Below are 19,103 nucleotides of genomic sequence, written 5' to 3'. Positions count from 1 at the left end.
CCTCAGAGGAGTTGACAATGTGGATAAATTTAGTTTATGGGTAATAATCTGTTTATTCCTTGTAGGATTAGCTACCTTTCTAGAGATGTTCAGGAAATAATAAACCAAATCGTTACATTTCACAACAATGACCACTTCAAATCTGAGCTTTCAACTTAAAAGTAAGTGAAGATATAACCATCACAAATAAGAAATGCTACATAAATGTCATTAAGCTTAATCAATGTGCCATGCCATGATCCACCTATAATTCCATTTCACAGTGTCAGAATACATGAGAAATTACATAGGAATCAGATTGCTTAAGTCAATTTTCATCAAAAGAGAATATATGTGGCAGACTTACAATAAATCCATATTATGTGGAATAGAACATAGGATATTTTAAAAAGCCTTCCCTGTAAAGCTTAACAACTTATTAAGTAAAAGAAAAAGAACTGAAATGTTTTTAATCATATAGAAAAGGTACATGGAAACACAAATTCATTTTAGAAAGGAATATCAGAAAACAATTTAAAATTTAAAACTGTGTACATATTATGTGCCAGGCATTGCTCTAAGGGCTTTATACATATTGAATCATTCAGTTCTCATAACACAATGAGCTAGATGTTATCATTCTCATTTTATAGATATGGAAACTGAGGCTCAGAGAGGTTAAATAATTTGCCCAAGGCTAGATAGCTAAGGAAGTGATGGCCAGTATTTGAGTCCAGAAATCTGGCTCCAGAAGCCATGTTCTTAAACACTCCATATCCTCTCACACTTCCACATCTTTGTTTATCTTGTTCCCTCTGCCTGGAATGCTCTTCTCAATCTCATCCACCCAATTAACTCTTATTCATCATCTTTCAATATTCAATCCTCACATTTCTCGTAAGTGTTTCCTGATACTACTACCCCTTCCAGCTGAGAGGCTGCTTGTCATTATACATCCAGAACACTGTATATAACTCTGTCACAACACATGCACTAAAAACAGTATATTTCCTCAACTAGATTGAGTACTTGATGATGACTATTTTGGTTATTTTTATACATCTATAGTGTCAGAGTACCTAGCAGTACTCTAGAGTATTAGAGTACCCGTAATGGGTCCTAATTAATTAATCAAAAGATGAGTACTGATTAGTAGTATGTAAAAGAAAATATATCACTCAAATATAACTGCTCAAACACTGGGGAGGAAGTCTATCATCTATATATCAATAAACAGAAATTCACCTAACACATAAGAAATACTTACATTGGAAAGCAGACATGTATTAGAGTAGAAACCGTACTGTTAAAAAGGATACAAGTTTTGATACAATGGAATCAGAGATTTCAGAGCACGGCTTGCATTTATAGCTGTTGCTCGAACCATAATGGGTAGGACCTTTCCATTCACAATAGCACCATCAAAAAGTGGACCAAAGAAGGGAACCTGATTGACAAATTACAACATAATTTTATACTCATATTGGAGAAAGATTATAAATAAGATCAAGACATTGCACACAAAAACGTTTCTACTTCCTCTTTAGTTCTTCCTTCAGTAGAAATACTATTCAAATTCAATTATTTTCCATGATTAACACCAGAACAATAAACAAAAAATGCCAAAGGTCTACAGGGTTTCCCATTCAAAAAACTGTGCTTCATTTAACTGACTAAATAATTCATATCCCTGACAGTTTTCAAATTTCTGCAGCCTTAATTGTACACAAAAACCCAACACTGGAAAAAAGTGACGATAATACATCCTTATAGGCAGCAAGTTAGTTCTTCATTATTTTTGTGTGATACCAGCTTTACTACAGAACCTAAAAGACTTTTATTACATGGTTTATTAGAAAAAAAAATCTATGTTTTGGTAATTGTCATTTTTATCAGATGACTGACAGTGTCAAAGTTATTCTGTCTGAATATGGTTGGTACAAAGGACAGCTGAAGGCAAGGATGTGAGCTGTGGATAATACAGTAAATATGTCAAAAAATATGGCTTTGTGGCCATATATTGTCCCTGATGTATATTCTTGATTTTTAAAAAAATTTTTTAAAGATTATTTATTTGAGAGAGAGAGAGCAGAGCCATCAAGAGAGAACACGAGTGGGAGGGAGGAACAGAAGGAGAGGGAGAAGCAGGCTCCCCGCTGAGCAGGGAGCATGACCACAGGGCTTGATCTCAGGACCTGGGATCATGATCTGAGCGGAAAGCAGACGCTCAACCAACTGAGCCACCCAGGTGCCCCTCTTCTTTTTTTTTTTTAAAAAAGAAAAAACCTGGGGAGGAAGGGGACACCGAAAACAAAAGAAAAACCCATTAAAAATGTAAAAACCACTAACAGCTTGCAGGCTGTACAAAAATAGGAAGTGGGCCATAGTTTGCTGACCTCTGGTTTAGATAAACCCTAAAAAAACCTGGCTGTAAGCTTAAATTCACACCTGGGAAACAGTCTAATTCAAGAAATTCTAAAGATTCACGATCAACTGTGAAAAAATAGGTTTCCTATAAATTAAAAAGTATTCAATTAAAAAAATAAGACACCAAAACACTACCACACTTTTTAAATTATTTTGAAAGAAAATACTTCTGCAAGTGTATTTCAACCCTATGGTATAAGAGATCCAACTAGAAGTTGTTTTTTTGTTTTGTTTTGTTTTTTGTTTTTTGACGTTGTAGACCTTTCCTTTATTAAGGAACATGACTAAAATAATCATGTAATCCTTAGTAAGATATGTTAACTAAAAATACAAGAATGATTACTTCTTATTGTGTCTTTTAGGAAACTATAATCATCCTCTTAATAAAAGGTAATCCTTTTGTGAGCTTGTGAGTGCCAACTTCCACTCTGGCACTACCTTAGCCTTTTCCCATTTGAATGTAGTTTCTTGCTATTTTTCCAGTTTTAGCTCCTTCTGAATCAGACTTAGACAATTCACGTAGCTACCAGAGTCTGTGTCTCACTTGCCCCTGTTTTCACAACCTGGTATGCCTAGTCTAATTCTTCTGAAAGAAGAAACTCACAAACCCACATAGAGCTCAAAATATATTATTAAAATGTAACATAAGGAGTTCTTACCTCTGGTTTTTTCATTATCTGAATACTGAACATGTGATTTTTCATTGGATATATTACAATAAGGACATCACCAAATTCTGTAGGAATAATTCCTCTCCTGTAGTCTCTCGTATGCTCTGACCAAACAATGTGTACTTCGTCATTTCCCAAATGTCTCAACTGGAAAACCAAGAAAATAGTTCATAGTGTTTTAGAAAAAAGCATATAGCTCTTCATACAGCTACTGACAATATACTATACTATAAAAAGATTAAAAGGTAAAAAAATAAAAAACTATAAATTTCATTTGATCATTTTCACAACACATGAAACACAAACACTCAAAACATTAGGAGACACTGCAAAAGACCAGAAAATTTTCAGCTGTCAACAATGGGAAGCAGAGAACTTAGATGAAAAAAATTCCCATATAGCCCAAATATTCTTCTTAACTAGCAACTATACTAGTTTTTCCACTACCAAGCCTTTTACAGGACTGTTCAAATGTTTTTAAAAAGTGAGCGATGTAAGATTCTTCTCCCTTTTTTCTGACAATTCTCTCAAAGGGCTAATGAGCAGTAAAGTTGCCTAAAGAAGGCAACAGGAAGAGAAGGAAAAGAAATAGATAATTCATAAATTGGGTAAATAATCTATTAAGTAAGAGAACATTGACTGTATTTGGTTCAATATTTTTCCAGGGTTTCTTTGCCTATGAAACACTGCATATGAAATTCTTCCAAACAGACTTCTTGAAATGTGTTAGACTCTCAAGATGTTGTTTAAATATTTGTGGTGCTTACAAAGGTGCTTCTGGCAATCAGAGAGTTAACATTATGATGATTAAAATTATAAAAAAGCAAAACATCCAAAAGTTGGATTTCTAAGTTATTAGAAAAATGAACTTAATACCCATTAGTCTTGAGTTTTCTTCATAGAGATTATCGTATAATCATGTATTTTAATATAAAATTTGGTTATCTTAGATTAATTGATTCTGTTACTGCAAACACCTGAGTCCATTTTTGGTGCATATCTCACATGAGGTTTTCTACTACTTTCAGATAAATGAACATACTGTATGTGTGACACACTCAAGGTTTAGAAGGTTTGGAAGAGAGAACTAGGTTAAGTGCCATCAATATTTTTTGATGAGCTAACATACAAGCAATTTCTATTTTTGAAATATGCAATCTACTTGGCTTAAAGACCACAGAGCAGGAAAAAAGTTAAATGTGTGATTTCAACAAACAAACAAAAAAGAAGTTAAGTCTAATTAATGAAAGGCTCTCTCTTCTGTTACCCTTAACCCTGGAGTTTTTGTTTTTGTTTTTAAGTAAGCTCTACGCCCGTGAGGCTTGAACTCATTACCCAGAGATCAAGAGTTACACATTATTGAATGAGCCAGCCAGGTACCCCATAACCCTGGAGTTCTTAACCTGGGCTCAAGGAGTCTGTGAATATTTGAAAATTACGTGTAAAATTTTATTTGTGTATTTTTCTGAGGAGAGAGTCTCAAATAGGAGTATGTAACCCCAAAAAGCCAAGAACCAGTGTTCTAATGGTTTTTAAAGTCCCTAACAGCAGTCTATCTAGAAAATCCTAATTACTATGAATGTCATTAAAGTATCTGAAAATACAAGGCAAATCCCTCAACTTTAACTTTTGTATTCCTAAGCAAGAAATGCCCCCTCAGATACTTCGATTGGATTAAAAGACAGTACCCAGGCTAACTCCATAGACCGAAATCTATTATTTAAGAAATATAGTATAAAAATATTTATTTTCTTTTAAGGAGACTTTTAGGCCTAAGTATATTAAATTTTTTTTTTCTTTTTGGAAACCATCATCATACTCTAAATGTATGATGGTAGGCATAACCATCAAAATACTGTTTAAGTTTTAATTCTCATTATTTACACCACACCATACACATGTGTGGACACACACACCCGTTAAATAATATAAATTTAGTACTTGGGCTCTGTGACATTTTTAAAAACCAAACAGATTACACAACTTAGAAAAGCCATGGCTCTATAATTTCATTTTTTAATCAAAATACTTTAAAAATATCCTTCCTATACAGCCATCCCCATGTGTCAGCTTCCCTAATAGGTTTATGTTAACTGAATACAAAAGAAATGTGAAATAAATTTAACCAGGAGGGATGATCCAATCTAATTTTGATACATTAATGTCATATGCTGTACATGTTACAATAGCAGCCAGATCTAATACTAAGCTCCAGGCTATACTAAGATTTCCAAATGGCAGATTGTTCTAAGTGATATCAAGTATAATTGAAGTAATAAACGATAGTAAAAGCTGAGCACACTGTCAGGAAGAATTTAAGTATTTACTTTTTAAAATTAAATGAGTTAGGTTAGGAAAGACAAGACAACTGAAATAATGCAGGTCTCAATTTACAGAAAATTCCTTTTATTTATCTGCTACATTAACCCTTGAACTCTTGCCAAAGCTATCTATAATTTCTAGTGCCCACTTATCTAAAGAAATGAGAGAAAAGGGCAACTAAAGTTTTATCTTATAACCAAAGCTTGTCTTCAAGTATCTACCACAGAGTATTAAAAGTCTGTTATAGAAGTTTAATGGAAAAAAACCATATTTTTACAAAGACACTGTAATGAAGATATTTGTGGCAAAGAACCAGGCATATAACAAAGTCATTCTAAACATGTTCAAGCATTCTGAGGGGAAAGCTTCAAGAACATTCTTATCATTTTTTAAAGAGTTGTTGTCCTGATTAGGCATATTTTTGTATCTTTAGGTCTTTAAAACCTGCAACATAATAAACACAAATTGAGAAATTGCTAATCATTGCTATGTACATCTTGTGAATTTTTGGAAGATTACTGAATGAATTTTGAGTATTAACAGTTAATAGAAATTTCAGAAGTACGTTTGACATATTTAACACAAATGCTTTATACAATATTTTATGTTTATTCCTTATCTCTTATGGACGTACAAGAAGATTGTGTCCTGTGTATACTCTCCAGGTTTTCTATACTCTGAGAACTCTTAAAGAGTTCCTACCTACATGTTTTTTTACCCAGATACCAATCACTTCTGAAATAGAGTACAAGACTTAAGTACATGGGATGAATCTGTTAAAATGATTGGTGACCAAATGATTCTTCCAAATTCACTTCAAATGCTGTTGAAATAATTTTATTTCAGGGTATATAATATAGGCGGCAGATTATCATTATCAATTCAGGAAGATAAAAGTACTTAATGAAATTTAACATGTGTAAAATTGATGTCCTCAATACATTATAGAATATCAGCATTGGAAGAGACCCTAAAGCTCTGATTTCCTACCCAATACAGAACTCCCACTGCAATATCCTTGGACAAGTAATCCTGCCTCTGTCTGAATACTTCTAGGGTTGGGAACTTTATACCTTCATTAGTCGGCCAATTCATTTTGAAAGAGCTACAATCATTAGAACATTCTTTATACTGAGCTAAAATTTGCTTCCTGAAGCTAGTTCTTCTAAAATGAGCCTTACCAAATAAATCCAGTCTATATTCTATATATTATCTTTCCAGATATTTGAAGATTGGCCTAACATATATCTCAACTTTTCTTTTCCATGTTAAATGTGTCCTTAGAGTTCCTCCTCTTTTAGCTTACAAATCTATTCATTATCTTGGATTATTACCTCAGTTTACTGATGTTTCTATTAAATTGTGATGTCTGGAATTGAACACATTATTAATATATGCTCTGACTAATACAATCAGCTCATAGTGGGACCACTTCCTTTGTTCTGTTAACTAAACTATTTTCTGCATTTTTGCAAAATTGGCTCAAATGGAAGTTGTAGTCAATTCAAACCCTTAAGTCTTGTTCTTACAAAGTTCTAAGCAGGTAAAACTGCTAGATCTAAAGGGAGAATTTCATATTTATTCTTATCAAATTTTACCTTGCCAGGTTCAGATTATCCTTAAGCCTATCAAAGTCTTTTTTTGCCTGATTCTGCTATTCAATGTGTTGGCTCTCTCTTACCCAGATTTGGGTTATCCTTAAATTCAATTTCTTGTGTCTTCATTTAGATTTTAGATAAAAATGTCAAGTGGGACAAGTCTGGGTAACAGCCTTATAGCAAGTCATTATAAATGTTCCTCTGGGTTAAAATAATATCCAACATTTATTAAATTCTTACTATTCTAAGTGCTTTGGCATAATTTAGTTTTAACAACATGCTACAAAGTATAATTATTATTACCCCTATTTTTACAGGTGAGGAATTGAAACTTAAAAAGATAAATTAACATGCCTAATGTCACATGACTAGTAAGTGGCAGAGTCAGAACTGAAACCAAGGCAGTCTAATTCCAGAAACCATACTTTAACCACCTCCCTATATGCCTTTCATTAAATAATTTATGTCTCTAGATGTGATTATACAACCAGTCATGAATATACTTACTGAACTATTATTAAGACCACATTTCTTCAACTTGTTCACAACAAACAACTTAGTTAAATGCTTTATACTGTCAATGGCCTTCCCTGATCTAGTAATCCTACTAAAACAAATTAAGTTACTTTGATGTGATCTGTTATGGTGAACTCATGGTGGCTCCTAGTGATCACTACTTCATTACCTAAGTGCTCACAAACCATCTGTTTAATAATCCTGTTTTGTCAGGCATGGACATGGAGCTCATGAATGTTAATTTTTGTAGTTAGTGGACTATTCCATGTCCTTTTATGAAAATCAGATGTTTGCCTATCTTAAGACAACAAAATGTTTTCATTTTCCATGATTATCAGAGATTACATTCAATTCTGGATTTCCTCAATGCCATGAAATTTCATCTGGAGCTGGAGACTAGATTTCATGTAAAGTAACTATATCATCTTTCACAAAATCAGTTTACCCTCTGACTTCCCCATTTCTATTAAAAGTCCCTAACAATTATTATAATCACTCAGGGTCAAAATCTGAAAGTCTCCAATTTCCGTTTTCCTTACTGTATGTCTAACAAGCTCTTCATTTTTTTTTTAAACATTAGATTCCTTTTTTGTACTTTCTTTCCTATTTCATCTACTGTTGTCCTAGGTCATATGTTAAGTCATCCTACATACCTGAACTAGTTCATGAGTTCTTAAAAAGCTTCTCCCCTGCCATCCACTTTTCTTCAGACATTAGCAAATACTGAGAGCTGACTAAATGCATTGTGCTGGCTAGCACAGATACAATGGTGAAAAAACAAAAAACAAAACAGACATAGTCTCTGTTTTCACAAAACTTCAAGTCCAGTGAAGGAGATAGAGTAAAAGAATAATTGAATAATTAGTGATACAGATAATCCTCTAACTATACTTCTCTGAATGCAAATAACAAAGAAAACTGATCTATAATGGTACCTGAAGAACACACAGAAGTTAATTAGGTTAGGCAGTTTGGGAGATAGTTGTATACATGTAGAAATTTAAACTGATTAATACTGCCTCAAGCCCTCATTCTTTCCCTAATCTTCCAGACACCCACACAAAGCAAAATAGACACCATCAAATACTCCTCAATCATGTTAAAAACCATACTTTCATACATTTTAGGATCATATATATTTTCATATGTTTACTTGCTGTCTGCATCATTCATTTTTAGTAATTAAGAAAAGCTTCTTAAAACAACAGGCATGATGTCTAGTATACAATTACCTTAGCAGAGTGGGCACTCAATACATACTGCTGAGTATTAAAAAGACAGTCCTGAAAATGCTTTATTGAAATGTGTGACTTCTGTGTTGAAGATGTGTTTGAAAAGACCACAGCTTGAAAACTGGTTTTTGAAATGTCTCAATAACCAACTGAAAAAAGGAAAATCCCTACTGGATTTGACTTCTAGTATAACCAGAACCTTGGTGTAAAATTTTCCTTTGAAACATTTTCCATCACGGGGCACCTGGGTGGTTCAGTCGTTAAGCGTCTGCCTTCGGCTCAGGTCATGATCCCAGGGTCCTGGGATCAAGCCCCGCATCAGGCACCCTGCTCCGTGGGAAGCCTGCTTCTCCCTCTCCCACTCCCCCTGCTTGTGTTCCCTCTCTTGCTGTGTCTTTCTCTGTCAAATAAATAAATAAAATCTTTAAAAATAAATAAATAAAAAATAAAATATTTTCCATTACAGAAACTCAAGAAAACAAAGCTATTATATTTGGAAATTGCCGGAATCTGAAGTTTCAGAGAAGGAGAAGCAACAGTTGTTAGACATGTCGGGTGACTTCTTTTTTGGTTACATTTGGACAAACACAAACTTCATAGTTTTCGGAAGGACACCGGAGGGTGTTTGAGTCTATATGCCTGTTGTGTTGAAGAAATGGAGAAACACAGATGGGAAAGAAAAAGGATGACAGGAGAAAGAGGAGAGACTTGAGAAAGGGCTCAGAGAAAGAAGAACTGGAACAAGGCATGATCAGGTTAAGTCTAGTTATAGTATCACAATACTTACCTAGGTAAATTTTTTGTCATTACATAGTGCACAGCATAAAAAACAGAATTACTTGCAATTATGGCATTTATTTAAAGATTCCACTTTGATGGTGACAGGAGGCGTAAGTGCTATAAAGAGAATAAAACAGGGTAATGCGATAGTGTTACTGGGTGAAGGGGACTTCTTTAGCTAGGATAGTTTGGAAAGGTCTCTCTGAGAAACTGTCATGTGAATCTGAGAATAGAACAATAAGAATAAGAAAGCCTGGCGGTGTGGAGAAAGAGCATTTCAAATGGAAAGAACAGTTAAGTGCATACCCTCTGAGATGGGAATGAGCCTGACATGTTGGCAGGTCCATGAGGCCTGATTGCGCTAAATGAAAAGGAAAGTGACAGGAGATGTGATCAGAGAGGTAGGCAGGCAGGTGGCCAGATCATGGGGCATTGAAGGCCATAGTGAAGAATTAGAACTTTATTCTACATGCAGTAAGAAGCCACTGCTATCACATCCAAATTATACCATTCGCAGTGGTGAGATAAATTTACTCTGAACCATTTATATTTCCTGGTTTCTCTATCCTCTATTCTTGTCATAAAAAGCATATTTACAGAAATTGGGGTTAAGGGTAGAGTCTAGGATAGTAAAATAGAATTATGTTATGTAAGACTGTTTTTTTGGGATTAAAACCATGAGTATAATTCCATACCATTGACTATTATACTAACTATACTTTAACTAAAATAATGAAAATTTTATTATTATTTCTTAAATTTGTTTTTGAATTCATTTTCCAGACTATATTTAGCATAAAAGTTCTTTGGAAAGTAAAGTACATTTCAATTTTATTTCTAGACAAAACAAAGGAAAATAGATTTAAAATTATAATCAGGCCATCAGGTCAATAAAGCTGATTTATTTGGGAAACTATCATGACCAAATTCCAAAACAGAAAATGAGGTGTTGTCCATTACACTAACAATATTTCAGAGGAAACTGAGTTAAGCACATCTTTCCCCTCTTTTGGGGGGTGCAGGAAATGACAGACTGGAGACTCCAACTAAGTAAATTACAATGATCTCAACTTGATCTTCGTGAAACTTCTAACAGGGTGATTCAGTTACTTATGAAGCAGAATATCACCAAGTGGCCAGAATAAGGAGACCAAGGAAATGAGACAAACTCCTGTGAACACTTTATACCAATGCTTACAGTACTTTTGATATTTAAGAGTAAACAGAATAAATTCAGTTAAGTGATTTTTTCCATCAGTCTTCCTCAGAGATAATTTATAGAATAGATAGCTTTGTCTAGGGTTACATGAGGATTTTTGATATGATAGGATATTTCCAAGAGAGTACTTTGTTCAACTGAATATTTGATTCAGTTGAACATTCTGCTGCTTAAAAATTCTGCTGCTACTGTCTTGAGCCTTGAAAATAGAGTACTGCTTCTATTCAGAAGAAATAAAACACTACACTTAAACTTAAGTTCAAGGATATTTACCTCTCATTCTGAGAAAATAAAATGCTTAAAAATGTCTACAAAATCACCATATGATATTTTAAATAGAAATTGAGAACTAAAATTAGTTTCTATAAAATAGATATAAATGATTTTCTCCTTTCAAGTTTAAAACAAAGAACCAGAGTCATAAATAATTCTAGCTTGCCAGAGGCACGGCTATTTCTTTATACTGACTGTCGACTACCTAATTTAATTAGAGGTATTAAACTCCATGCTGAGGTCAACGAGCCTTACTTCCTCCAATATTACACTTCAACCAGTGCTCATTAATGTGTCTACTGAATGGATTAACACACCTAAAGATATATCTACAGAGGAAAGGGGGACAACCTAATGATATCCAATTGTTCATTTGTAATAGGACACATGTTCTAGGCCTCAACTTATTACCACTAATGTGGAATCTATTAAATTCAGGAGGAAAAAATACCAATGCAGAAAGTGATTTTTTATTAAGGAGAACTGGTATAAGACAACTGGTTTCCATGATTAAGTTTAAATATTTAACCTTTTATTAAAAAGAAACTGATACTATAATAGAGCTAAAATATAAGCCTGTTAGAAAAATCTTACATACTAGGATTCTGAAGAGGAGATTAAGGGGAAAGATTCATACTGAATTGGGAAGAAAACTCAGTATATAGAGAAAAAGAAATGTTAAGATGTTCTTTTATTTCTATAAAAAAGGAGGTTTAGAATAGTTATAGTGAATTATGAGACCAGGTATAATTTTCCTTTCTACTGAATTAAGTGAAATGTTGCCTCAATTTAGTCGTAACCTGATACAGTTTTTATATAAACTGATTTAAATTACCTGAGAAGATAAGAGAACTATACCCTTCCAAAATGATGTTGCTTTATTACATATTGTTTGTAATTTTGATGATATGGTAGATGCTATACATGTGAAAGCAGTGACACTGCAACATTTTCTCACTAAAACAAACACTTTAAATTGCTTTAAGTAAAAAAGCATATCTAATTAGGGTAATTTTCTTCAATAAAGCAGGCATTAAAAAGAAAACCCAACAGGTATAATTATTATAACAACTGAAATAATATACATGCTTGCATTATAAAATTGTAAAAAATTACAAACATATGCTTACATTTTAAAAAGTCCCAATACTTCTGGCATCTCAATAATTAAACAACTGAATATTATGCCATGTAACTGCCTGTGTCCTTTCTCCTTACTAAATAATTGGAAAAAATACTAGTACTTTTCCAGTTGGTAAATCACCAAATAATCTTAAATTTAGAATTAGATAGCTTAAAAAAAAAAGTCAAAGCTTTTCCTAGGGTGTGATGTCACCAAAATGGTGGCCCAGGAAAGGTCCAAGCTCTTGTTCCTCCATTAAAACACTGAAAAAAACATGATCTTATATACAGAAACCTCTGATTCCACAAAAACACTTAGAGCTAATACACGGATTCAGCAGAGTTGCATGATACAAAATCAACACTTGAAAATCAGTTGCATTTCTATATACTAACAATGAACAAATCAAAAAGGAGACAAAAATAATTCCATTTATAATTGCATTAAAAAGAATAAAACACTTAATGGAGAAGTTTAACTGAGGAGGAAAAAGACTTGTGTACTGAAAACTACAAAACACTGCTGAAAGAATTTTAAAGACTACAGGAGTGAATGGAAAGATATCCCATGTTCATGGAATGGAAAAACTTAATATTGTTAAGATGATGATATTACCCAAAGTGATCCAAAAATTCAATGCAATCTCTATCAAAATCCCAACAAGGTTCTTTGCATAGAAATAGAAAAAGCCATCCTAAAATTCATCTGAAATCTCAAGAGAACTTGAATAGTAAAAATGATACTGGGGAAAAAAAAAAAAACAACAAAAAACAGAACAAAGTTGTAGGACTCATATTACTTAATTTCAAACTTACTACAAAGCTACAGTAATTAAAGCATTTAATTAAAGCAAAAACCCCCTTAGACATTTAGACCAAAGAAAAATAATACAGAGCCCAGAAAAAAACTCTTGCATAGAAAGCCAACTAATTTTTGACAAGAGTGCCAAGATCATTCAATGAGAAAAAGTGGTCTTTTTAACAAATAGTGATTGGAAAACTAGATAATCACATGCAAAAGAATGAAGTTAGACCTTTATCTCACAATATATATAAAAATTAACTGAAAATGCATTCAAAAATTAAATGTAAAATTTAAAACTGTAAAAATCTTAGAGGAAAACATACAGGAAAATCTTTATAACATTAGAATTGACAGTGATTTATTGAACTGACACCAAAAGCAGAGGCAACAAAATAAAAAAACTGATAAACTGGACTCCATCAAAATTAAAACTTTTGTGCATCAAAAGACACTACTAAGAGTGAAGACAAGCCACAAAATGGGAGAAAATATTTGCAAGTCATATATCAGATAAGGGATTAACATCTAGAAGAACTTTTATAATTCAACAATAAAGATGTAAACAACTTAATTAAAAAATAAGTTAAAGACTGAATAGACATTTCTCCAAAGAAGGTATACAAATGCCAATAAGCAATGGAAAGATGCACATCACTAGTCATTAGGGAAATGCAAATCAAACCACAATAAAATACCACTATGCATCTATTAGGATAGCTACATTTGTTTTTAATGGAAAATAACAAGTGTTGGTGAGGGTATACAAAAATTGGAACTCTTGTGTATTGCTGGTAGAAATGTAAAAATGGCACAGTCATTGGGGAAAACAGTTCCTCAGAAAGCTAAACACACAATCTCCATATTACCCAGGATTTCACTCATAGGTATTTATCTAAAAGAACTGAAAACAGGGATTCAAACAAATACTTACACAACAATGTTCATTGCAGCATTATTTGCAATAGCCAGAAAGTAGAAACAACACAGTGTCTACCAGATGAATAAACAAAATATGGTATATACATATAATGGGATATTATTCAACCACAGAAAGGAGTGAAATTTTGACACCTGATACAACATGGATGAACCCTGAAAACATTATGTTAAGTGAAATAAGACAGACACAAAAGGACAAATACTGTTGATTCCACTTATATGACATACCTAGTACTGGCAAATTCACGGAGACAGGAAGTATATTAGAGGTTACCAATGGCTGGCGGGGGGGAATGGAGAGTTATTATTAATGGGTAGAGTCTGTGTTTGGGAAATAAAGTTCTGGGATTTCCAGTTTCCAGTCTGGAACCTAAGAAGCTTAGAAGTTGCCACTCTGTCCTAATAAGTAAAAAGCTAAACAAATTGAAAAATGAAATACTCTTCTTGGGTCAGAGATATGAGGTCACAGGCTAAACTGCTGCCCCCCAGATTGGACAGGCAGGCAAAAATGGAGGATGACAATGAAGCAGAAACCTCTGTAGGAACTTGTAGCAAGGTAGGAAAATGTATATTGTAATTGTAAATTCCTGGAGATGCAGTGTGGACAGGTCTGAGACGCTGAGGAGTTAGAAATGGCAGGGATGATAGAATTACAACTATGATTAACATGCTAAGGGTTCTAATGGAAAGAGTAGACAACATGCAAGTACACATGGATAATGTAAGCAGAAGATGGAAATTCTCACAAAGAATCAAAAAGAAATGCTAGAGATACAAAACAACATAACTGAAATGAAGAATGCCTTTTATGATCTCACTAGTAAACCAGACATGGCTAAGGAAAGAATCTCTGAGCCTGATGATATAACATCATAAACTTCTAAAACTTGAGATGCAATGAGAAAAAAGACTGGAAAAAACAGAATATCCTAGAACTATGGTACAACCACAAAAACTAACATACATAAAAGGAGAAGAAAGAGAGACAGGAACAGAAGCAATATTTGAAGCAATACTGCTTGAGAATTGCCCCCAATTAATGTCAGATACCAAACCACAGATCCAAGAAGCTCAGATAACACTAAGCAGGACATATGCCCAAAAAACCACATTTAGGCAAATCATCAAACTTCATAAAATTACAGATAAAGAAAAAATCTTGAGAGAAGCCAGAGGAAAAACTACATTTTATTTATAGAGAACCAAAGAAAAGAACAACATTTGACTTCTCCCCTGAAACCATGCAAGCAAGAAGAGAGCAGAATGAAATATTTAAAGTGTTGGGAGGAAAAACTACCAACACTTAGAATTCTGTATTCTGTAAAATTATCCTTCAAAAGTAAAGGATAATAAAGGCTTTCTCAAACAAAAATTGAGGGAATTAGTTGCCAGTAAACCTACCTTACAAGAAATTTAAAAGAAGTTCTTCAGAGAAAAGGAAAATGATACAGGTTAGAAATTCAGATCTACATAAAGAAAATAAAAGCACCAAATAATCAAAACTGAAGGGGGAAAATTTTTTATTTTTCTTATTCTTAATTGATCACACAGGTCACAGTTTGTTCAAAGTAATAGCAGCAATAATGCATGTGATTATGTATGGTTAGGTATATATATATATATATATGCTTATCTGTAAGTAAAATGAATGATAGCAATGATACAGGAATAGGAGGGAAAGATTAAATATACTGTGTTATTTATAAGGTACTTGCAGTATCCATGAAGCAGCCTAGTATTATTTGAAAGTGGACTTGGATTAGCTCTAAATGTATAGTACAAACTCCAGGGCTGTGATTACAAAAAGTTAAAAAAGAAAAGTAGTGTAATTGATATGCTAAGAAAGGAGAAAAAAATGGAATCATATAAAATGCTCAATTAAAACCACAGAAGGCAGAACAAGTGTGGAATTCAGAAATAGGAACAAAGAACAGGGTAATAAATAGAAAAAAGTAACATATGCGGTAAATATTAATCCAGCTATATCAATGATTACTTTAAATATCAATGGTCTAACTACACATTAAAGACAAAGATTGTCAGAGTGGATCAAAAAAATAAGACCCACCTATATGTTGCTACAAGAAACCCACTTAAAATATTAAGACACATATAAATTAAAAGTAAAGGGGGGACGCCTGGGTGGCTCAGTCTGTTAAGCATCTGCCTTTGGCTCAGGTCATGATCCCAGGGTCCTGGGATCGAGTCCCGCATCGGGCTCCCTGCTCCGCAGGGATCCTGCTTCTCCCTCTGCCTCTGTCTCTCTCTCTCTCATGAATAAATAAATAAAATCTTAAAAAAAAAAAATTAAAAGTAAAGGGATGGAGAAAGATACCATGATAACACCAATAAAAAGAAAAGTGGGAGTACCTGTATTAATTTCAGACAGAGGAGACTTCAGGGCAAGGAAAGTTAAAGAGAGGCATTACCTAATGATATAGAGGTTGGTACTCCAAGAAGACATAACCAATCCTTAATGTGTATGCACCTAACAACAGAGTGTCAAAATTTGTGAAGCAAAAACTGATAGAACTGCAAGTAGAAGGATCCACAATTATAGCGGGAAACTTTAATACTCCTCTCTCAGAAATGGAGAGATCCAGCAGGCAGAAAATTGGTAAGGATATAGTTGAACTCAACAGCTCCATCAATCAACTGGATATAATTGACATTTATAGACTACTTCCTCCAACAATAGCAGATTACACATTCTTCCCAGATTCACATGGAACATCCACTAGATAGACTACATTTGGGCCATAAAGAACATCTTAAAAAATTTAAAAGAATAGAGATCACACAATGTCTGTTTTCAGACCACAATGGAATTAAACTAGAAATCAACAACATAAAGATAGCTGGAAAACCCCAAAATACTTGGAGATTAAACAATATACTTCTAAATAACACATGGATCAAAGAATTCTCAAGAGAAAATAAAAAAGATTTTGAACTGGGGCACCTGGGTGGCTCAGTAGTTAAGCGTCTGCCTTCGGCTAAGGTCATGGTCCTAGGGTCCTGGGATCGAGCCCCCCATCCAGCTCCCTGCTTGGCGGGAAACATGCTTCTCCCTCTCCCACTCCTCCTGCTTATGATCCCTCTCTCACTGTGACTCTCTCTGTCAAATAAATAAAATCTTAAAGAAAAACTATTTTGAACTAAAGGAAAATGTTCTGGAAATAGATACCTGTGATAGTTGTATATTATAAACGTTTATGCCAATGCACATTTAAAAATGGTTAAGATAGGACTTCTGAGAAGATGGTAGAGTCACAGTATCCTTACCTCATCCCACAGACACACTGAGATAACAGCCACATCAGTGAAACTAACTCTGAAAATGACTCATGACTTGAAGACTGGGAGAACAGACTTTCCACAGTTAATAGTGCAGAAGAAACCACGTCAAAAAGGGTAGAAGGAGCAGAAATATGGCTGGAAACTCCCCCTTCCAGCATTCTCCCCACTCTACATGAGACTAATCATAAATGAGAGGGACACTATATAAGCATGAAGAAGAGCAAGAGGATCAGACCCCACCCCAGGCACCCCAGGCACAGGGAACCCCATAACACTTTGACTTTTAAAGCCAATGGGCCTTACCTTTGAGAGTTTTTACAATCAACAGGATTTAACTCTGGATACTTTAAAACTGAGTTCCCACCCTTAAAAAGCCAGTGTAACAAATAACCCAGGAGAGACACAGCATGGAAGCAGCAGTTTGAAAAGAAACTGGGGTATGAGAAGTGGATTTATTTGCTAATCTCAAAACGTGCATTGGAGGGGCAGGAATCTTTAGGAGAATTCTCCAAGAACAAAAGTGCTGCCTGGCAGACCATTCCTCTCCTGCTTCCCTCGCAGCCTAGAAAGCCAGATATCTGTGGGAAGCAGAACATACTCCATCTATGTTGTTAGCATCATGGTCCCTACCCCATCCAACCTCCCCTACTCCACATATATCTCTCCAAAGCAGTTCCTGTCCTAAAAACCCTGCAGAAACCTGCACCACTCCAGAGTGACTTGTGCCCTGGGGACAGGAGAAGATAACCACACACACCAGTGTGCTTACAATTCCAGCAGCTGAGTCTTATAGCTGGCACTGCAAAGAGAGTGCCCTGCTGATAAGTGTCCCTGCAGCCCCAGTGGGGGCAGGGATCTGGTCTAACTGCTGGCCCCACTCACCAATGAAAACTTCTAAGGGCAGAAGAAGAAGAGAGCCCTGCAGTGCTTGGGCTGAGGGCAGTTATCTGGTCTGACTGCTGACACCACCCAACTCTAAGCCTGTGGTGGCCCCAGAGAGGCCCCATAACAGCACAGGGACCAAACCCCTGCCCAGTGTGCTCACAATAGGCAAAGTGGGCCACTGTAGTTGACTGGACTGAATGCAAATGCAGCTCAGCCACAACAGTAGGGAACACACAGCCCACAGAGAAGATAATGCTGAAATGCCTGGTTCTAGTAAGCAGGGGACATTGTGCTACAGGACACCACATGACCTCTTCTTCATAAAGCCACAACTTTCAAGAGCAGGAGACATAGCTGACTCTCCTAATACACAGAAACAAACACAGAGAGTCAGACAAAATGAGGAGACAAAGGAATTAGGTCCCAAATGAAAGAACAGGACAAAGCCACAGCAAAAGAGTTTCATTAAACAGAGATAAGCAACAGGCTGATAATGAATTCAAAGTAATGGTCATAAAGATACTCACTGGATTTGAGAAAAGAGTGGAGGATCTCAGTGAGACCTTCAAGAAGGAGAAAGAAAATATAAAAAAGAACCAGTCAGAGATGAAGAACTCAATAACTGACATAAAAAATACACTAGAGGGAATCAATAGCAGATTAGAGGAGGCAGAAGAATGGATCAGCAATCTGGAAGGCAGGGTAATAAAAAGCAACTAAGCTGAATAGCAAAAATTAAAAAGAATAAGAAAAAATGAGACTAGGTGAAGGGAACTCAGTGACATCATCAAGCATAATAACATTTGCATTACAGAGATCCCAGAGGGAGGAGAGCAAGAAGTCGACAAGAAAGTTATGTGAAGAAACAAGAGATGAACACGTCCCTAATCTGGGGAAGGTAACAGAAATCCAGATCCAGGAAGCACAGAGACCCCCAACAAAATTAACCCAAGGAAGTTCACACCAAGACATAATCATTAAAATGGCAAAACATACTGAGAAAGAGAGAATTTTAAAAGCAGCAAGAGAAAATGG

At 34.8% G+C, this 19,103-nt stretch overlaps 1 protein-coding gene across 6 annotated transcripts in view; it reads right to left on the bottom strand.

Moving 5' to 3' along the window:
* The window catches only part of LOC118002882 (ral GTPase-activating protein subunit alpha-1), a 251,636-nt gene that overhangs the window by 27,960 nt on the left and 204,573 nt on the right, over window positions 1-19,103 (bottom strand). For all 6 annotated transcript variants that reach the window (XM_034993496.1, XM_034993497.1, XM_034993493.1 and 3 more), the window contains 2 exons: window positions 3,066-3,224; window positions 1,299-1,426 (listed from right to left, as the gene is read on the bottom strand). In XM_034993496.1, the coding sequence (XP_034849387.1) occupies window positions 1,299-1,426; window positions 3,066-3,224 (287 nt within the window). The remainder of the gene's footprint in view (window positions 1-1,298; window positions 1,427-3,065; window positions 3,225-19,103) is intronic.

The sequence above is a fragment of the Mirounga leonina genome, unplaced genomic scaffold, assembly GCF_011800145.1.
Source record: "Mirounga leonina isolate KUSES-001 unplaced genomic scaffold, KU_Mleo_1.0 Mir_84, whole genome shotgun sequence".
Classification (NCBI taxonomy): Eukaryota; Metazoa; Chordata; class Mammalia; order Carnivora; family Phocidae; genus Mirounga; species Mirounga leonina.
Note: the sequence above shows the minus strand (reverse complement) of the source record. Positions and strands in the feature narration are given on the sequence as shown.